This window comes from Cavia porcellus, unplaced genomic scaffold, assembly GCF_034190915.1.
Source record: "Cavia porcellus strain 051 isolate PalLab524CR breed Dunkin Hartley unplaced genomic scaffold, mCavPor4.1 scaffold_28, whole genome shotgun sequence".
NCBI lineage: Eukaryota > Metazoa > Chordata > Mammalia > Rodentia > Caviidae > Cavia > Cavia porcellus.
Window position 1 is genome coordinate 49,982,256 of NW_026947511.1, and position 22,250 is coordinate 50,004,505.

General features: G+C 41.3%; 1 protein-coding gene across 3 annotated transcripts; it reads right to left on the reverse strand.

Moving 5' to 3' along the window:
- Positions 1-1,739: 1,739 nt before the first annotated feature.
- On the reverse strand, positions 1,740-20,482 carry Btnl2 (butyrophilin like 2). Of its 3 annotated transcripts, XM_003473942.2 has the most exons (9): positions 19,883-20,482; positions 19,617-19,700; positions 10,809-11,156; positions 8,925-9,212; positions 7,764-7,784; positions 5,480-5,827; positions 4,231-4,512; positions 3,479-3,574; positions 1,740-2,914 (listed from the first exon to the last, which is right to left on the reverse strand). In XM_003473942.2, the coding sequence occupies exons 2-9, from the start codon at positions 19,693-19,695 to the stop codon at positions 2,733-2,735; spliced, it is 1,644 nt and encodes a 547-aa protein (XP_003473990.2). In that variant the 5' UTR covers positions 19,696-19,700; positions 19,883-20,482; the 3' UTR covers positions 1,740-2,732. The 3 variants fall into 3 exon arrangements, with proteins under 3 accessions (XP_003473990.2, XP_063095179.1, XP_063095180.1); XM_063239109.1 differs by lacking the exons at positions 1,740-2,914; positions 19,883-20,482 and adding an exon at positions 2,949-3,300 and having other exon boundaries at positions 19,617-19,876; XM_063239110.1 differs by lacking the exons at positions 1,740-2,914; positions 19,883-20,482 and adding an exon at positions 2,949-3,397 and having other exon boundaries at positions 19,617-19,876.
- Between the last annotated feature and the right edge of the window lie 1,768 nt (positions 20,483-22,250).

The following is a 22,250-nucleotide window of genomic DNA, read 5'->3' on the forward strand; positions in this document are numbered from 1 at the left end:
AGAATAAAATCAGTCAAAACAGAACAGTGAGAGCAATACAGGGCTTCAGATCCAGCTAATAAGAAATAAAAATGGTTATGATAATATATCCTGTTATCTTTGGAATAGCTGTCCATGCTATCAAATCTAATACAAGTAGACAAACTAGAACAGAATAAAACCAAACTTAACAGAACAATGAAAGGAGTATGGGTTTCAAATCATGAAAAAAGTTTAACAATGGTCATTGCCTTCCCTTTTTAGACAATTCCTCCCCTTTCACATTCACAGGGTGCATTATACATTTTGTATTCCACTAGTTCCTTTAGTTTTTAGATTAGGGAGGCAACCCACTATTTACCTATTTGGTTCTGAAACTTTTACCCCTGAACATGATCTCAAGTTCTATGCATTTATCTAGAAGAGCCTCAAGGTTTTCTTTCTTTATAGCTGAGTAGTTTTCCATTGTATAAAAATATTATGGCTTTCTAGGCAATCTAGAGCTAATGGACCAACTACCCCCACTTTTATCTGGTTCCCTGTCACACAGAGGATTGTTTTCTCATCTTTGACTTTCAGTCTATAAACTCTACTTCAGGTTAATTATATTTCTTATATAGAGCATATTGATACACCCTATCTCCTGATCTACTCTGCCTGTGTTTCTTTTTATTGGTGAATTGAGGCTGTCTATATTAGTGATTATAGCCAACCTTCTCTGTCTCACATGTTATTTTTTCTGCCATTGGTTGTCTACTTTTTCCCTTTATTCCATTGTCTGACCCATTCAGTGAGCCCCCTCTGCCACTGTTCTGAAACCATGGTCTTTTTTCTCTCTCTAGAATGTTCTTCAGTATTTTTTGTAGGGTTGGCTTGGTGGTCGTGAACTCCCCCAGTTCCTCTTTTTCATGGAAGTATCTTGTTTATCCATTAATTTTGAGAGATAGTTTTTCAGGATACACCAGTCTGGGTTGAAGTTTATTTTCTTTCAGGACTTGGAATACTTCACTCCAAGCTCTTCATGATTTGATGGTTGTGTCAGGAAGGAAAAATCTAATTTTCTGTTTCCAGTCTATATCCCCTTAAGGATAAATACTATTCTCATTCCAACTTAGTAGCTTAAGTTTGCTTAGTCTCATGTACATGAACTCTTTTATGTCTGAGTTTTATGGCCCAAGGTTGTTTGTGAGATTTTTTTCAGTTGTGCATAATTGTGATTAACTTTTTAAAATTTTATTTAAAGAAAAGAAAGTTTAAAAATATAAAAAACAAGGAAAAAGTAGAATACAGAATTTTTAAAAATTAACATCATAAAATCACTAGTTGATACATTACATTTTGCCATCTTAATAGTTGTTAAAGTTATAAAATCAAAGCATAAAAAGTGACTAGACACTCTAAAATTGACAGTGCAATCTCTTCTCTTCAGTGATCTAATAGAAATTTAGTAACATGATTTTTTCTTTTTCTTTTCTTTTCTTTTCTTTTCTTTTCTTTTTTTTTTTTTTTTTTTTTGGTACCGAAGATTGAACTCATGACTGTGTGCTTTCAAGGCGCTTATGCCACTGAGCTCAATCCCCAGCCTGTGATTAACTTTTAGGGTATACTTTTTACAATCTAAACTAACCTACAGAAATGCTTTGTTATAAAAGTTCATAGTGGGCCGGACTATAGCTCAATGGCACAGCACCTACTTGGAAAGCATAAGACCCTCAGTTAAATTCCTGGTACTAAAAAAAAAGCCCATCGTATGTTCAGCATATTTTTCGAACTTGTATTCATTTATCGCTACACAATCAGTGAATACCCAATTGCAGAAAATATCCACCAATTTACATTTGTATTATTCTCCATAAACTGCTTACAAATTCTAAACTATCTTTGTGGTTACAATCCTTCACCTGCTCATTTTTTTACAGTATCATTCTGCTTCAGTTTCTAAAGCTTTATACTCTCTGGCAAGACATACAGAAAAATCCTCCCCATCACTTCTATTAACATCAGAAATTTTAAGACACATCTTACAAATTTCACGATTATTTTTGTTGAACAGATTTCTATATTCATATGTAGCTGTATTAACCCTTATTGTTTTTTAAACTGTGTTTTTTGTTCTCTAAACTGCACTTACATGGACAATATAATTGTTACCATCTTAAAGAAAATCATCAAATACTTGCTCTGTTTTATTTTTTTTTTTTGCTCCTTTATGCTAAATTGCTTTTCCCATTAGATTTTTCTAAGCATTCAGTCATCAGACATCAGACTGTGATGGGTAGAAACAATGGAATGGAAACTGGCCTAGGACCAGTCTATGAAGAGATCAGTCTCCAGGTCAGATATCAATCCTGGGTGAAGTTAAAGCCCCCGTGACTTGGATCCTGTTGAGCTGTTGGTGGAAGGAGAAAAGATCTGGGGCTCCTAATATGATCCTGTTTTCCAGACTCAAGGTTGCCATTTCCATGGTGATGATGAATAGGCCTTCTCTGAAAGAGTGATCTAGGTGAGTGATAAATACAGAGGAGCAATCACTGAAGAAAGTTTTGGTTGTGTTACGAGCGAGAATTGTCCAGAAGTATAAAGGAGGGAGGCCAGCAGACCAGGGGTCACCTTAGGAAGAGGTCTGAAGAACTGATGGCTCAATGCTAATGTCCACAGCAACTCATTGCCCAAAACGCATTTTACAGTAACATGTAAGTTAGTTTTTCCTCAAAATATTGTCACTGATGCCCAGGGCCCACACTGTCTCATCCTCACCCCCAAATCTCAGTTCCCCTTTGCTGACGTGAGCCCCACCTGACCCGGGGTGTAGAGGAAGCTTTCAGCGTCCTATGGGACATCTGGCTATATGAATGTTCACAGGTTGCAATGGTCTCATGTTCCCCAGGAAGAGTGGATTTCACATGAGTTTTCTTTACATCCTGGGTCATACTCACTGTAAAGAAAAAAGTCCATGCTGACAATGAATCCATGTTGAAAAGTGTTAATTTTATGCTATTAACATCTAAAGAAGCAAATGAACATTTTAGTAACACCAGAAATTTCATGTAGAACTTCTAGGGCACAGAAAATACCCCACCAACATACAAGAAAGCCTTCATTGGCAAGGCAGGAACTGCCAATAGAAAAAGCATTGCATTTTAAGAGATCTCAGTAAAAGTTCACACCAACAGAATCTCTGAAGATCTCAGCTCTCGGCTTCAGCAGCAGACAGTGATCCACTAACTTTTTCTTCTTCTCCCTTCACTGGGGTTTAGGGAATGATGGTTACAGAACCAAGTTATTGTCTTCCAATCCTGTTGCTCCTATTATTGCTGTAAGCTTAAAATTCGTTTATAACTAAGGGGGGACATGAATATAAACCAGAGATTCTCCACATTCAATGATTAACGAACGCTCTCTGATGCATTCTTGACCACTGAAAAGAGAGGCCAAGAAAAGCGCACAGTAAGTCGCACTGCCACGATTCCTTTGCACTGGGTCTATGTCCACAAGTTACCTTTTTTACAGCTCTTCATCCAGATCAAGCCTATGGTCACCATCAGAAGCAATCCCAAAACAGGCAGCATCTTCCATGAAAAATTCTTCTTGGACTCTGAAAGGAAAACAATAGAATTCCTGTAACCATGACACCGGAAGAGTATCCAGACTGTCCTTCAATCCGAGCAGCTCCTGGGATGGCAAGAAGGCGCCGCTCAAGCCCCTTGATCTAATGCTGTGTAGAGGCTGGGGAATGGCTGTAGGGCCCAGACTGACTTTGGTGTGTGCGTCTCTCAGCAGTGTGCACGCATGCACACACTCACACACTTACTGTCTCCTTGTTTTTCAATTAGACCACACATCCAGTGGAATAGCTGGAGTGGCAAAAGGGGAAATTGCTTAGGTACAGCCAAGAAGATGATGTTAGGAAAAATTAGTTTCTAATCTGAATTAACATCCACCAAGACAGAATAAAATTCTACTCTTGTTTTCACATAAGAAGTGAATGTGTAGGTCTTACAAATTAGAGTCAGCTATTAGAATTTAGTATATGCCCAGCAGTGAGAACATCTTTGGAGCTCTGGGTGGGAGTATGGATGAGAAATTCAGAGAAGCAGGATCCCTAGGAGTCCTGAAGATCACATTTGCAAGATAGAGTAGAATATTAGATCAGAGTGAAAAAAAATATTTATAAAGTTAAATAAAAACAAGTCTGAGTTGGTTTGATTTTTATCTCCTGTTATCCTGAGAGGACCATGTGGAATCACCAACCTGAGAGGGAAACAGCCACTGTCTTCTCCTCACCCAGCGGGAGGTTGCTGATGGAACAAGCCACGTTCATCACGGAGCTGTTTGTGACTAACAGGTGTGACTCCACGTCAAACAGGCCATTTTGGCCCTGATGTAGGACTGCAGGATCCGATGGCACTATTCTTCCTTCTGTGTCCTTCCACTGCACGTGGGGCTGTGGGAACCAGCCGTCAGAAGTGCACGTCAGTTGTTTCTCTCCAGCCTTATGCCTCTCCACGGTGACAAATGGGGTAGAACCCACGGCTGGGAAAACAGAACAAGGAATCAATGCTCGGGGCCCCTGCAAGTAATAATGAGCGTGGCTCCCAGAAGGCTTGGGGAAGACAGCAAAGCTTAGGAGACCACGGTACTGCACTTAGAGATGAGAGTGGATTTTTCTTTTTTGTTGCTGTTATTGTTTTTCGTATTTTCTTGTTCCTAAGCCACCCTGGGATAGAGCCAGAGGCACATTAAATTTTCAACTCCCAACTTCTTTTTTCTGTCCATGAGGACAGAATAACTTTTAACAGATCATGGGTCATGTGGATACAATAAAAAAGAGTAAAAGAATAATCTTAAAGACCAAAGTCTTAAAATAGCCATGTCTAGTAGCAGAAAAATGATGGAGTCCATTTGCATCTCAAGGTGTGCTCCTGTGTATATTCCTGAACTATACCTGCTAATTTGGATTCAAATTCCATGTAAGATATGCGTAAAGGTTCTAAGATTTTAACCTGTGTATGTTTTTAATCAGTGATGTTTGTACAATTTGGAAATTGATTCTAGAGAGTGATTTTACCTTTCCTCCTCTGTTCTTGCCATGGTTGTCAACCTTTAAGATTTTTTTTTACATTGTGCTTATAAGTTAGTCTTCAAATTATTATACTTTCTGGTAACTATATATGTTTTCCAGACTTTTAATAACACATCATGAAATAATAAGCGTGGTGAAAAATTATGGACTAAAAGTCTCAGATTTCCCTAAATATGGGTCACTTTGCGGAGATACTCAGAAGGAAAAAAGTTCTGAATACAAAGAATTAAATTTAGTTCATTTAAATTTGTGGACTTAAAGTATCTATGGTGGCTCCTGCTTACTGGAGGTTCAATATAATATTGACAATGAATGAAAATTAAGAAAACTTCAGAAGACAGAGAAATTTTTAAAGAACAAATGTGTTATGTGGTAGCTACTGTTGTTGGATTCCGAGCACCTACACAGAACCCTTACCTATCACCTTCAGCTCCATGCTGGCCTCTTGGTAGACACCATCACTTTCAAACAGGCACCGGTACCACCCATCATCTGAAGCTCTGGCATTGTGGATCTGCAAGGTCAGCTTCCCTTCCTGGATGGCATCACTCACCAGTGAAGTTCTCCCTCTGTATTCTGACATCTGTTCTCCAGCCATGAGGTCCCCATTCACATGCACATAAACTGCAGGGTACCAAAGGGATCGGACCCACCTCACCTCCATGCCCTGGGCATTAGTCTTGGGGGACAGATAACAGGTTAATTGTATGTCTTCTCCCACTCGGACAGGGATGGGCTGAGAAGGTCCAATCACTTGTAAGGAAGCTGTTAAATAAGCAGATAACACACAATGGACGAATTAGAATGGAGTAAATAACACCATCAACAAGGCTGTCCCTCATGGGGTCTTGAACCCCATGCATCCTATGGCAGGTCAGAGGCTCAGGGTCACCCTTTGAGTAGATGAGCATCTCATGGGCTCAGGATACTGGTTAATCTTTGTTCAAGGAAGAACCTTCTCATGAGTCATGGCACTGTGAAAATCATAGGTTGTTGTGGGGTTATGCAAATATTCTGAATAAAGTGCTTAGACGATCATGATGGGTGAGCAAAAGAATGTTAGGGAGTGTGATATGAAGGCAGGGAAGCCATTCCCACTCTCTGATTTGATCTTAACCAACATTAAAATAAATGTCAGATACATTCAGTAAGAAAAATTGAAGAAAGTATACTCAAAGTATTGCCAAGTCAGGTCTAGTAACCGTGTTTTAGTTTTTTAAGGTTCTATGTTTGTGGAGTTATAAGGAAACACTAAGTTTAATATTCACAGGTAATCCTGAGGTACATTTTAAGTTATAGAATTAGGAGGTTGGCCAAGTACAAAACCCAGAACAATAATATAGGCGCACAGGAGTCTGTTCCTTCCTGGGGCACATAGCCCCTCTCTCTCTCTGCCAGCAGGGTAAGCTCAGTCTTTCCCTCTTGTTTTCTGTGGCCCCAGCAGTTGTCAAAGTTAGGGACACCACATCATGTGTTTTGTGACTTAGTCTCTGATGGACATGTTGAGTTGGCTCAGAGAGCTCAAAAGAGTGACTCCGCCTAAAATCTTCCTGAAGGATAGAGACCTGTGTCAACCTGGCCATTACACTGGCCTGGCTTCCTGACCTGTAAGCAGCAAGCTCTGCCACGAAGGTTTCTGTCCAGTCAGGCAGGTTTGCTGACCAGGTGGAAAGGGTCCCACTGGAAGGGTCAAGGCTCACAGGCTGCTTCTCCTGAGGGTGTGGAGTAGTCTTTGACCTTCATGAGGGCCTTCCCTGTATATTTATGGTTCAGTGAGTTCAAAGGTATCATGCTAGATTCTGGCAGAGAAGGAGTGTGGTTTTCATCCTGATTCTTTTAAAATCTCATCCATGAGCTGAAAGGTGTGATTAAGCTCACCCTCCCTCTACATTCCCTAACAGGTGACTTGCTGGACAAAAGGATGTGGATGAAGCAGGAATTTATCCAGCTTCAAGTGTGTCTGAGCAGGGAACAGGAGAGTTGTCCTGGGCTGGGAGAAAACCACTGGAGACAAGACAGAGGGAAGGTGGTAAAGGAGAAACTGAAAGGGCCTCAAACACCAGCTGGTTATTTTTTAAACTGCTTATCTTAGCACCATAAATCAATATCTAACAAAATATTAACCATCTAATGAAAAAGTGGGGCAAATAAATAAAACTAAATAAAAACCACACAAAGCTTGGGAGTTATCACACCCATGGCAAGATCCCAGGCTTTCCCCTGAAATAGCTTCCCTCTTGATGATAAAGTTAGGAGCGCACTGGGGTGAGAAGCAGGGACAGAATCTCTAAGGACCAGCTTGTGTAGGTAGTGAGGTGACCTCTGGAGAGCATCATGGCACTGCCCTCACAGGAGGGATGTTTTGAAGGAGCCTCCAGGACTTTCACACGTCCTGAAGGCAGCTCGCTTTCCTCTCTCCACACAGGCTGCAGAAGATGGCCATACCCCTTCATAGGTGCCCAGCGGAGTCCCTGTGACTCTCAGAGTGGCAAGACACATGCTGGGGAGAGCTCTGTAGAAAGCTGTGAAGATCTGTGCTCCTCCAGGCCCCACTTTTACTAACTTCGCACAGCACTTGGGAAAACACTGCCTCAGTTTCTCGTCTGGGTCAGGAAGTCTTCAGTAGGTGCTCCCACTCTACCCTTCTGTGGCGCAGGAGAGGCGCCACCTGGCTGCAGGCTGGAGTATGCTACTTACTTACCCATCTCAGTCTGCAGCTTCTCTGGAGGAGAAACAGGAAAAACACATTAGGATATCAGGTCTAAAGGAAAGGAGGGAAACTACTGAGAAATAACAGCAAGTTCTACATTTTACTGAAATAAGTTTAATTAAATATACGAAACACAGAAAAGTATTCTTTCCTGTAATGATTCAACTAGTGATATGGCTTTTTTTCTTTCTTCCAGCCCAATAAAAATGCTATTAGTTCTATTACCTAATAATATTGATTTTGCTGATATTTAACAATTATTTTAAAATGGTGCATATTCTACGTATGAGTGTATGGGAAGTATAAAAATGTGAACATAAGCAATTATGACCTATAAGTCTAAACTCAGATACATAATATCTGTTTTGTTTTTGTGTGTGTGTGCTACTGAGGATTGAACTGACAACCTTGTGCTTGCCAGGCAAGCTCTTGTGCCACTAAGCTAAGTCCCTAGGCCCATAATATCTGTTTTTGAATATTAATAGATAACATTTATTTTAAGTTTTTAATTTACCCATTTACACAAATAGTAGCAACATATCCAAATATAGAAAGTGTCCCAAGTCTTAGTCAACTTATAAGTTACTGGAAGCCTATAGTTTTTATATGACTCAAAATGAGTATTTGTAGATACACAGATAATTTTTACACTGAATAGTACGTCATGAAGAATTTTCTGCCAGTCAAATTATTCAAAAATACTTTTCATCAGTGATACAATTTTTAGTAACACAAGAAACTTTCCACTATGGTATGGAATCAGATCTGTTTGGTTATTGTTTTTATTGTTCTTTAAAATGAGGCAATAAATAAGATGCTGCTCCATTATATAAGTGGTTCTCTTCATCTCTGAATATCCTTACATGATGGACTGCAGGAAGTCCCTGGCATCACAAATCACAGGGAAGCATTTCTGTTAGAAGATTACATTCGCAACGACAATCATCATAGAGAGGAGAACCAGAGGTAGAGCACAATTGAAGCTAGTCAGAATGTCCCTACTTCTAGCTACGGATGTGTAATGGTTTTATGGTCATGTCTAACACGTTGCCAAAGGTCAGATGTTTTAACCTATAGCAAATATGAGCCACTGCTTAGCTCCCCCAAGCTCTCCAGCAGGCCTGTCACCCAAGCCACCCACAGCACACTGACCTGGGAGGTTGAGGACTGCCCCCTTCCCGTCCTCGAGGACAGGGTTGTGGATGAAGCAGGACACGGTCTCGGTCACTACAGAGACATTTCCAACCACGAGCATGTCTTCCACGCGGAACAGGCCATCTTCACCTAGGACGTGGTGCTCTGAGACCTCCAGCAGCCTCTCTCCCCATCTGTCCTCCCAGCGGACATGGGGCTCTGGGAACCAGCCTTCTGCAGTACACAGGAGCTCCACTCCACCTGACTGGTTCCCCGTGATATGGATCTGAGGGGCAGAACCCAGACCTACAGAAGAGAGGCACATTCCTGAGGCCCAGAGCCACCGAGGCGCAGCCACAGAGACTGAGGTCCTAGGGGTCTTGCTCAGAGAGGGAGGGGAGGGAACTCAGGGGTCCGAGGAGTGGAAGTGTTCCAGAGTTTCCTTCCCAGTGGAATCGGTGTGCTGATGCACTGTGCTTGATCTATAGTATCTCTAAATTTTAGCAAATGAGCACATTTCCCTTCAGATCCAGAGTGGGAGTAAGAGAGAAGGGAGAGATAGTATTTTGTTTATTTGTCTAGTACTCTAAACAAAGACGTTACCCATGAACCTTCTCTGAACTTCCCCTTTGCCCCTAGTTGTGTCTGTATCAGGCCATTTGTTCGATGTTTTGAGTGATACCCAGACTTCAACCAAATACTTCATATAGGCTCAGAAGTCACCTCCGCGGGGACTTTTCTTCCCATTTCTTTTGTTGGTGGTTGTAGTGCTGGAGCTCCTTCAATAAACTGCTTGAGGAGTTCTTGTATTTGAATGGTCCATTCAGTAGGGAAAATGCTTTTGAAAGAGCCATTTTGAAATCCTAAGTTAGTGCAATTTAAAGCCATAATTTTTTCCTCTCTTCAACACTACAACTCCCATGCTAAATGTTGTCTCTATCGTTTATGGAGAGAAAGAGACCCATCCCTCTACCTGGAGCCATAAACAAGTCTGCCATAATTTTAAACAGCCCTAATAGGGAAGTGCATCAGTTCCTCTTCCCCCGTGTCTCAGAAACACATAGGTATTTTCATCTGTGTGGAATCATCTTGAATATGGAAACCATCATTACAAGAGTTTAAAAAACTTTCCGAAGGAAAGAAAACAGCAGCCTTAGCCAGAGACATCATCTCCTGAAACCTTGCTTCCCTCGTGAGGAACTGGCTTTGCCTGTTTTCTCCTTGGCATGCAGCAGTGATTGTTGCCAGAAATCATGTTTTGATTTACTTTGCAGACACTGTACCGTGAGGCAGACCCCTCCCTCCCTTTCCCCTTTTCCTCTTCAAACCTTCCTGCTTTGCTAAATAACTGACTCTGTAGAGTTTTGCCACACCAAGGGGAGGCTTCCCAAAGCACCCCGGAGTCCTAGAATCACTGAGCATGGCACATAACAATCTCTAAGAAAGCAAGATGCTCCTCACTGCTTCAGTCTCATCACTAGAGTCCCAGCAATGGGCATCACAGGAAGCAACGAAGTTTTGCATCTCAGGTTCTGCAGGTGGGTTCCACTAAGCCAGGTGCTGGGCAGCCAGCTGGACTCACTCAGCAGCCAACTTGCTCTCACACACCAGGTTTTTATGGCAAAAATTTGTGTTCTGGCAAAATTACTGATGTTACATGACATATCTCATGCCATGGCTTCCAGATAATCCATAATGATGGTCAAAATTATGCAAGTTAAATTTGGGGAAATACCTTATAAGGGAGCTTCCTCCAAAGATTTCAGAACCACCTATTTTGAAGTGACTCAGAAAAAGGGAGTGAACATTATAGTTGCCTTGATAATGGAAAGGCAATTCTGACCCCAAATTAATCTCCTCCTTTCTCTGAGACTCTTATTATGTCTTTGCCAAGGTAGTCACCTGCTACTTGGAGCAGCAAGCTTGTCTCTCCGAAGTAGTCCCGGTCCTGGAAACGGCACCAGTACTGCCCACTGTCAGACGGCTGGACGCTGCGTATCTTGAGAGTCACGCTGCCTTCTGCGACGCCGTCCTCTAGCATCTCTAACCGTCCTCTGCACTCCTGTACCTGCACCTCGACCATGTCAGTCCCACCCTGGGGTGCAGTCACAGCCGCACGGGGCTCTGAACGGTACCACAGCACCTCCATGTGTGCAGCGCTCCTCTTGGGGAGGAGCCGGCAGGTCAGCAGGGCATCCTCTCCAACCCTGGCCAGGATAGGACCCTCAGGGCCGAGCACTCTGAAGTCATCTGCAAGACAGGAGAGAGACAGAGAGACAGAGAGAGAGACAGACAGACAGACAGAGACACAGAGAGACAGAGAGAAACAGAAAGAGAGAGAGACCGAGAGACAGAGAGAGAGGAAGAGGGAGAGAGGGAGGGAAGGAGTGAGGAAGCAAGCAAAAGAGAGAGAGAGAGAGAGAGAGAGAGAGAGAGAGAGAGGAGTCAGAGACAGAGACAGAGGCCAAAAGTGTAGTGTGTTAGAATGAGGCACCTGGAGAAGGGAGAGCTTTACTTGAAAGTTTCAGAGAAATTGATCATGATATGCACACTTTTGTTGAGGAAAGAATCACTTTGTATTTTAAATAAAAGCAATGAAAAAGTCTGCACCCACATGCCAAAATGTCACTTAGCTTTGTCATTTGGACATGAACCTATTACTCTCAATGAAGTTTGGAGTTTGGAATCTTAATTTCATCTTTAAGATAGTAAAACCACCATCTCTGGGTTGTTTCTTTTCTCAAATAAACTAAAAAATTTATTTTACAGTTACAAACTTTGTGGTAGTGGTTAACATGTTAATCATTTTCCTAGAATTTGTGCAATACGTTCATTTGTTAGATTTTCAGCTCCTCAGGATCACTCTTGTCCTGGGTAAAGGACTAAGAATCTTTTCCCCTGGAGAGATTTAATCCCTCAATTATTGGGATTATGCATAGTGCAGTTTTCATATTTTTATTGAATTAAGGGCTGTGGTTTGTCCAGAGAGTTTGAGTGTGAAGTCATGTGTAACATCTGTCCTTATTTAAAACTGGAAATACTTCATAATTCCTCATGTTATCATGTTTAACAGCTTCATGTGTAGCATCTGTCATGTCCTGTGCTGTCTCATTCTAAATGCTTTAGGCCCAATCGGTGTGCAGAGGAGGAGCTGGGCAGATCTGAGGTGCCTTCATCGGCCTCTCTGTGTGTCTGGAGGACTGTGGATATCTCGGCCCAGACTGTTTGGGTCTCTCCAGGCTACCAGGTGCAGTGAAGGGGAGAGGTGGGTTTGAGGCCTCTACATCTGCCTCCCCATCCCAGTTGCACTTGGAGAACTGCTGAGCTCCCGACGGGTGGGCGGGCCCACACTATCCCAGGGGCCCAGCCTGTTTTGTTGGCACGCCTAGCCATCAGTGTACAGAGGAGGAGCTGGGAGGATCTGCGGTGCCTGCATCGGCCTCTCCATGTGTCTGGAGGACTGTGGATATCTCTGCAACCAGGGAGGGTCCACCGGTTCCTGAAGCACTGCGGCCTGTGGTGAGTACCCTAACCCGGATGCAATTGAAGAGCTGTGAAGCTTCCAAGGGGCAGGTGGGCGCACAGTGTCCCTGAGGCCCAGCTTGTCTGGAACTGCGGAGTTCTGAGCAGGCAGAGGAGGGCCACTGGTTCTACAGGCCCAATGGCTTGGGGTAGCATGGTGCCAGAGTCTCAGTAGCGGCAAACATAGAAGGGGATTTTCAACAGATCCTGAGGAAGCTTTCAAATAACACTTGAAACACAAAAACGTAGGAAAATGACAAAATGAAAGACCAAATTACAACCTCAAACCTCCAGCCCATGTCAAGAAACCCTAGGAGCAATGTATATAGAAGAAAATATATGCCATACACCTCAAATATCGGACACAATAGCTACTGAAATTGACAAGCAACTCCAGGAAGCTTTAAAGAAATTCAAACTCGAAATAATCTCCCAGAAAAAAGAAGAAATGATAAAAGAAATGAAAGAGATTCTGAATATATCTAAAGAAAACACAGATAAAAAATTGGAGGAACTAAACAAAAAGATAGAATCCCTAGACAAGCAATATAAGAAACAAAGAGAATACATAATGCAGATTCACAGAGATACACAGGAAATAAAAAACTCCACTGAAAGTTGTAAAAACCACCTTAATGAAAGTGAAGATAGAATTTCAGACCTTGAAGACAGGATTGCAGCTAGTGAACAGGAAAGGAAAGATCTTTTAAAAATAACAAGGAATAAGGAAACAACAATTCAACAACTGCAAGACAATGCAAAGAAAAATAACATAAGAATGATAGGGATTAATGAAAAAGAAGGAGACAACATAAAGGATGTCAAGAGGATATTTAGAGAAGTAATAGATGAAAATTTCCCAAGCATGAGATCAGAAACCGACATCAGGATCCGTGAAGCATATAGAACTCCAAATAGTCATAACAAAAAAAAAGAAAAAATACACCCAGACATATAATAACCACCATCCCAAAAATCCAACACAAGAATAGATTATTAAAAGGTGTCAGAGAGAAAAGACAGATCACTTATAAAGGAAAACCTATCAGAATCACAGCAGACTTCTCAGCACAAATGATAAAGTCAAGAAGAGCCTGGAGTGAAGTATTCCAGATCCTAAAGCAAAATGATTTCCAACCTAGACTGATATATCCTGCAAAACTATCATTCAAAATAGATGGTGAAATACGATACTTCCATGACAAAGAACAGCTGAAGAACTTCATGAACACCAAACCAACCCTGCAAAAAATATTGAAAGACAGTTTAGATACACAAAGGAAAAAACCACTAAGCAAAGCAAAAAATTAAACAGAACAGAAAGATAAAGATGCAACAGCAGAGAGATAACATTCCTACAATTAACCAGCATTTAACAGTAATAACCATTAATGTAAATGGTCTCAATGCACCAATCAAAAGAAACAGACTAGCAGAATGGATCAAGAAACAAAATCCAACCATATGCTGTTTACAGGAAACCCATCTAACCCAGAAGGATACTCAAAGAATGAAAGTCAAAGGATGGAAAACAATTCTTCATGCAGCAGGAATCCAAAAAAAGGCAGGAGTAGCCATTCTGTTTGCAGACAATGTGAACTTTAAACCAACAATGACCATAAAGGACAAAGAAGGTCACTACATACTTGTAAGGGGAAAACTCCAAGAGGAAGAGATAACTATCTTAAATATATATGCACCAAACTCCAGAGCACCCAGTTATATAAAACAATTATTAACAGAAATGAAAAAAATTATCAGTAACACAGTTGTAACAGGAGACCTCAATACGCCATTGACACCAAGGGACAGATCAACCAGACAGAAAATGAGCAAAGAAATAACAGAACTGAATCACACCTGTGAACAAATGGGTTTGATAGACATATACAGAATGTTCCACCCAACAACATCAGAATACACATTCTTCTCAGCAGTACATGGATCATTCTCTAAAATAGAACATATATTAGCTCACAGAACATATTTAAACAAATGCAAAAGAGTTGAAATCATCCCTTGCATGTTATCGGATCATAGCACTCTGAAATTAGAAATTAATGATAAAAGATATTGCAAAAATCCCGCAAACACATGGAAACTGAATAACACACTCTTGAGTAATCAGTGGGCCACAGAAGAAATTAAAGAAGAAATTAAACAATACCTAAAAGAAAATGAAAATGCAGATACAACTTACCGGAATCTGTGGGATGCAATGAAAGCTGTCCTGAGAGGAAAATTTATTGCACTGAGTTCCCACATCAGGAAAACAGAATGAATACAAATAAATAACTTGATGCTACACCTCAAACAGCTAGAAAAAGAAGAGAAAGTCAAGCCCAAAGCCAAAAGAAGAGAGGAAATTATAAAAATCAGAGCAGAAATCAATGCAATAGAGACTAAGAAAACAATCCAAAGAATCAACGAATCAAAGAGTGGGTTCTTTGAAAGAATAAATAAAATCAATAAGCCCCTAGCCAACCTTATTTAAAAAAGGGAAGAAAAAACTCAAATTCATGCAATAAGAAATGAAAAAGGAGAAATCACTACAGACCCAATAGAAATACAGAAGATCATCAACACCTATTTCCGAAACCTCTGCTCTCAAAAGTTTGATAACACAGAAGAAATAGACAGATTCTTAGAAGCATATGAAGTACCAAAGCTAGATCAAGAGGATGTAAAACTGTTGAATAACCCAATCTCTGTTACTGAAATTGAAAATGTAATTAAGTCCTTACCCACCAAGAAGAGCCCAGGCCCAGATGGATTCACTGCAGAATTCTACAAGAAATACAAAGAAGACCTAATGCCGACACTCCTCAAACTATTCAATGAAATTGAAAGGGAAGCAATCCTTCCTAAGTCATTCCTGGAAGCAAATATTACTCTAGTACCAAAACCTGAGAAAGACCCAACTAAAAAAGAGAACTATAGACTGATCTCCCTAATAAACACAGATGCAAAAATCCTCAATAAAATATTGGCAAACAGGATCCAGCAAATCATCAAGAAGATTATACACCATGACCAAGTGGGATTCATCCCAGGAATGCAAGGATGGTTCAACATACGCAAATCAATAAATGTAATCCACCATATCAATAAAGCCAAAAATAAGAATCACATGATCATTTCTATAGATGCAGAAAAAGCCTTCGATAAGCTCCAACATTTATTCATGATAAAAACTCTACAGAAAATTGGAATAGATGGTCTTTAACTCAATATAATAAAGACCATTTATGACAAACCAACAGCCAGATTCATACTAAATGGCCAAAAATTGAAAGCCTTTACTTTAAAATCGGGCACAAGACAAGGATGTCCTTTATCACCACTCCTATTTAATATAGTACTGGAAGTACTAGCCAGAGCAATTAGGCAAGAAAGAGAAATAAAAGGGGTAAAGATAGGAAAAGAAGAAGTTAAATTATCATTGTTTGCAGATGACATGATACTCTACATAAAAGACCCCCTAAACTCCATTGAAAGACTCTTAGATACAATAAATCAATTCAGTAATGTGGCTGGATACAAAATCAATACTCAGAAATCAATAGCATTCCTATACACGAACAACAAAATCACAGAGAGGGAAATAAGAGAAACTGGACTATTCACATTAGCAACCAAAAAAGTGAAATATTTAGGAATTACTCTTATGAAAGAAGTGAAAGACTTATACAGTGAAAATTATAATACACTGAAAAAGGAAATTGAAGATGATCTCAGAAAATGGAAAGACATCCCTTGCTCATGGATAGGAAGAACAAACATTGTGCAGATGGCCATTCTCCCAAAACTGTTGTACAGATTCAATGCAATCCCAATAGAAATACCATCAACATACCTTATAGATCTAGAGAAATCACTCCTAAATTTCATCTGGAACCAGAAGAGACCTAGAATTGCAAAGGCAATTCTAAGCAGCAAAGACAAAGCAGGAGGCATCACAATCCCTGACTTGAAGTTATACTACAAAGCAACAGTAGTAAAATCAACATGATATTGGAATCAAAACAGAACCAAAGATCAATGGAATAGATTAGAAGATACAACCACAACTACAAACAAACTCAACCACCTTATCTTTGATAAAGGAGCCAAGCAGGTTCACTGGAAGCACGACAGTCTCTTTAATAAATGGTGCTGGAAAAACTGGCTCTCCATTTGCCGAAAACTAAAGCTAGACCCATGTCTATCACCATGTACTAAATTAAAATCTAAATGGGTCAAAGATCTGAATATTAAAACAGAAACACTAAATCTATTGGAAGACAAATTGGGTGGAAACCTTGGAGACAGGAGTAGGTAAAGAATTCATGAACAGGACTCAAACCGCACAGGAAATACTTCCCAGAATCAATAACTGGGACCACTTCTTATTAAAAAGTTTCTGCATGTCAAAAGAAATCTCCAGCATAATGAAAAGAAAACCCACAAACCGGAAAAAGATTTTAGTGAACTCTCTCTCAGACAAGGGACTCTTGTCTAAAACATATAAAGAATTAAAAAAACTCAGACCTCCAAAATTCAAAGATCCAATCCACAAATGGGCATCTGAGATGAATACGCAATTCTCAGATGAAGAAATGCAAATGGCAAATAAATACATGAAAAAATGCTCATCATCATTGGTCATTACAGAAATGCAAATTAAAACCACACTGAGATACCATCTCACTCCTGAAAGAATGGCCAGGATCAAGAAAACCAACAACAAATGCTGGAGAGGCTGTGGGGAAAAAGGAACTCTCCTGCACTGTTGGTGGGAGTGTAGACTGGTACAGCCTTTGTGGAGATCTGTCTGGAGATTTCTCAAAAAGTTGGGATTGGAAATCCCATTTATTCCAGCTATTCCACTTCTAGGCATATTCCCAGAAGAACTGAAAGCATCATACCACAGTGATATATGTGCACCTATGTTTACAGCAGCACAATTTGTAATCGCCAGATCTTGGAAACAACCCAAGTGTCCATCAACTGAGGAATGGATAAAAAAGTTGTGGTATTTCTATACAATGGAGTATTATTCAGCTATAAAGAAGGATCACTTTGAGCTATTTATCAATAAATGGGCGCAGCTTGAGACCATACTCATAAGTGAAATAAATCAATCTCGCATGTGTGAATACCGAATAGTTTCCCTAATGTAAGTAATGATTCAAATATATAAAAATATGTGGTAATCATGATTCCCCATTAGGTGGCCTTGAAGCCTTATAAAGTTTTCACTCATTAATTAGAAAGGCTTTATTCTGGGCTTCTTGATATGGAAATATTTGAAGCTAGAGTATATGAAGTTTTATCCAAATATTTCAAGGAAAAAGACAGACACTATGGTAACTACTATTAAGTCGGGTTGTTTGGTGGTGAAGCACTAGGTTGCTGGAACAGTCATGCTTTGACCTCTATTGTTATATTGTTATGTCCTGTTTTATCTCAATCTCCCCCTTATTCTTTAAAAAAATTATTTAGTTATTTCTTATGTTTGTTTTAATTAAGGGAAAAAATTAAAAAATTAGGATATATAATAGTAACTTTTTGGTTTCCTATTAACTCGTTTTGAAGTCCTGTAATACTCCCAATATCTTGTTTCGACTGATTAGACTCTGTTTCATTCTGTATGATAGTATCAAGTTTGAGGGTATAGGCAACTACTTTGAAGGCAATAAGATTCACTAAGATGCCCATTCTGGTTTGACAATTGTCTCCTTTGGAAGTCCTGTAATGTTTACAATGCCTCAGTTTTATTGGTCTTGTTCTCTACTGTTTTGTCCAACTTTATAATACCTAATGAGATAGACAATTCTTTTTAAGGAAAAAAGGGACAACGTTGATAACCATTGTTAATAACCTTGTACTCTGTTCTACATCATGTGCTATGTCTATCCTTGGTTTTGATTGACAGCTTTGTTTTGCCATATTTGACTGTATTCTCTCCCCCCCAAAAAAAGTAATAAGAACTAAGGAGTAATAAAATCCAAAATGTGTAAATTTTGTTGTAAAAAAGAGAGGGGGAAAAAAAAGAGCTCTAACGGATATAACAGCAAGTGTGTTTAGGGGTGTTAAATAGCTGACTATATTAATGTTTTTGGATCACTGAACACAGCTGTTTGCAGTCTCCCTGTTTGAATGTCCACTTTGTATTCTTTGATACTGTGATTTGAGCAACTATTTTCAAGATGATAATAACAGGTGATTTCTTACTGTTATGTTGTTGTTGTTGTTGTTTTGTAGTTCTGTATTACGTGTACCCTTACACCGCTTTGTTTTGTTTTGTGTTTTTCTCTTTTTCCTCTTAAATAAAATTTAAAAATAAATAAATAAATAAATGCTTTAGGCCCATTTTTGTTTCCTCTTTGCACATTTCAGTCCTCTGGAGACATTTTGCTTAGTTGCTGCTCAATATAAATCTGCTCAATAAATATAATTGCTGCTCAATAAATATCTATAAAACCTGAACAAAAGCCCGCTCCATTCCTCAGTGGCTAAGCCTGAACGCACAGTCAGTCACAAGGTCTGGCAGACTTCTTCGGAAGTTTAGGGACCTGCAGAGAGGTGGCCGGAGCCTCAGTGCATCTCAGTTCCTGCAGTGTTGGATCTGGAACCTGTGGGACCCTCTCCCACTTGCTTCCTGATGCCCTGCCCAGTGCTTTTCTCTAGTTTTCCAGGCTGCACTTTCCTTGGAGCTCTACTATTCCCCTCCCATAATGAATTTTTGTGATCCTCTCCCAAGACACAACGTATTGTCTGATTAAACTCAGCTACTAAGGTTTCCAGTTCCACTTCTTGGAAGCATGCCTCTAGTTACTCATTGCCATGGTAGGAAGTAGCTGCTGTTCTCCTGTGTGCAGTCTAGAGACTGCATGACAACCTCCACGTCCTCCCTCCACTGAGCCCAGTGATCCTATGTAATGTCACTGCCTCTTAAATCCTGTGTCACTGACGAGGCACAGTTACTGTTACTACTGTCATCACAAGAAGAAGAAATGAAAGAGCTAGAGGCTTTAATAATGACCCAGCAGTGACAGAGCTGTGAGTGGGAATCCCTTTTGGACCACGGGCACTTGGGCCACAGGACCTACACTCTTAAATACGGCGCTAGCCCCTCTGAGGTGAGATTGGTGCACCACTGGGTTCACTAGGACATTTCAATATGCGGTGAAATGAAGATCCTACCTTGTTGCTTCACAGTCAGCAGGATCAAGAAGCAGGAGGCAATCATGCCAGAGAGACTGTACCCTGGAAATTCCACCATCCTCCCTGGGGCACACACAAAGAATAAAATGTAGTTGCCTGAGTGAGGCTATGCTGTGGTTTCCAGAGCTGTTAGGTCATAGTAAGAAATCAACGTCGATCTCTTCACTGAAGAGACGATGGCTCTATCTGTGCACCGGCCTGTTCCTCTTGGCCCATTTCCCCACCTTCCCATGGCCACCACTCACCAATCACTCAGTTTACTCATGTGCCTTTCCCGAGGGGGTGCTGGGCCTTCTCCTCACTTGGTCTCAGGAATCTCCCTCATCCACGCGGCAGGTGTTCCAAAGGAGATCAAAGTCCTGACATGGGCTTGCCTAGACAAACAGCAGCAAGGGCGGAGGTGGCCTTGGTTTCCTGGAGCACCCGGTGAAGGGGGCTGGAGGCAGAGCAGATCCCCGGGCTCTCTCAGGAGACTCCAACCAGGTAGGCAGCGCACGCACCTCCTGACAGCTACAGGACTCTCAAAAGTGAAGCGTAGAGGACAAATGAACTTTGACTGGGTTCTGTCCTTGGGAGTTGCTTAGACCTGCAGATACTACTGTGTCATTGGCACCCTCACTCTCCCTGGAGAGCTACAGTGCATGCCAGGTCCCTGCTCCATACCCTGCCTGTGCCAGTAAGACCCTCATGCAGACCTCCTATGCACCCTGGTGGTGCCTCAGGCTGTGTCTTCATGCTGATTTCCACCTGCTTCATGTCAAACATTCCACGCCGAGGGTCAGGATTCCTCCAGAAATTGGTGCCCACGGGGCTGCCGAGCTGGTAGCAAGATTGAAGATCCAATACCCCACCTCCTAGTCTACTGAGGAGGAAGTGAGAGTTCCAGACAGGAAGTGCCTCTCCCAGGTCAGGAGCTCAGGTCAAGGTTCCTGGGGATACTTTTGTGGCTCTATTTACTTTGGTTTTTATCTCCTCTAGTTGGATCTAAATGGTTTGATTATTCTCAGATAGAGAAGTTTGATTGGCTTCTCAACATAATTTCTGAGCACGAACAGTGAGATGACAAAGGTTCTGGGCCCCTTTGTGTGTGCTCTTGCTTCAGTCAGGTTCTCCTTTGCATTCACCCACTGGAAGTCCATTTTACTTGAATCTGAGGGTCTGTAGATACGTACTCAAGGTTCAAGAATTCTCCAGAATATTGTGCAACTCAATTTGAGATTTTCAGTTCAATTTAATAGCATAAGTACATAAAGCATCACAGTAAGTTTTTATTTGCCCAAAGGTTTCTTTCCTTCTGCTGTTTCAAACAGCCCCTCCTTGGCCCCCTAATGTGAGGTACTTGTTCTCCCTGTAAGGATTTCTTCCTCTCTCCTTCTGTCTAGAAAGGACACTCCTCATGATGGAGGATGAGGGGTTTGCAGAGGAGAGAAAAATAGTTCTACATTAACAAGAGCATGGGGACCTGTAACCTTTTCTCCCTCAGGTAGAAGTCAGGTTCTGCTCCCTCCTTGGCCCCTGGCTCTCTGGAGGCAGTGGTGCCCTCAGACTCCTCTTCAGCAGTGAGGAGAGAGTAAGGAGACAGGAGGAGGTGGTCCTGGAAGACGCAAATATTGAAGTGAAAGTTTGCTGCCTGAAATGCTGGCAGGGAGTATTGTGGCAAGAGGAGGGTAGCCTTTCAGACTCAGTAGTCATCATATGTGGACAACAGGGAGCATGATGTGACCAGGACACGCCTTGGGGTTGGTGCAGGACACATGAGGAGGGTCTCCCACGCCACCCTGCAGGGTTTGCTTCCATAGGACTTCGAACCAGCGAGCAGGAGCTGGGCACCTTTTAAGTGAGCACTGCGAATGTCTCCAAATTTACCTGGAAAGTGCAAAATTAATTCTGCTGCTCTAAGACTTCATGGTTTTTGACATAAAAATTAAAATAAGTAATATAAAAATAGATTAATTTTCTCTTTTTTTGTCTTTTTTTTTCTTTTTATCGGTACCAGGGATCGAACTCATGACTGCCTGCTTGCAAGGCAGGCGCTTATGCCGCTGAGCTAAATCCCCAGCCCCAAAAATAGATTAATTTTCACATAAGAATCTGTGGTGTGGAAACACTGCCCTTTTCACACTTTTTTTTTTTTTTTGCCACACAGTGCAAGGATTCTTCCAGACTCTCCTTTGTCCACCTTTGAATTTATTTCTATGGTCCATCATGTGGGCAAGAAGCTTCATGTAAACTAGCGTGTGTGTTTCCCCCCACAAACCATTTGTGCACCTTATCAAAGGCCCGCCATGTTTTTTGGGGGGATACTGGTAATCAAACTCAGGACCTCGAGTTTATCAGGCAGGTGCTTGCACCTGCTGGGCTATATCCCTGGCCTCTATGTTTGCCAATTTTGAAATGAGACCTTGTCCTAAACTATGCTACTGCTATGGGTGAATGTTCAGTGTCGACACCCTGTTGGATACAGACGACAGAAAGAAGACACACCTCTTTGCCATGCTGATTAAAATCGACCTCCTGGAGCCGCAAGGTGGACAAACTCTCCTAGCTGGAGCTGGGGAAAAAGGACGCTCCTGGGCAGACCAAGAGGAAACCTGGAGGGATGGAGGACCTGCG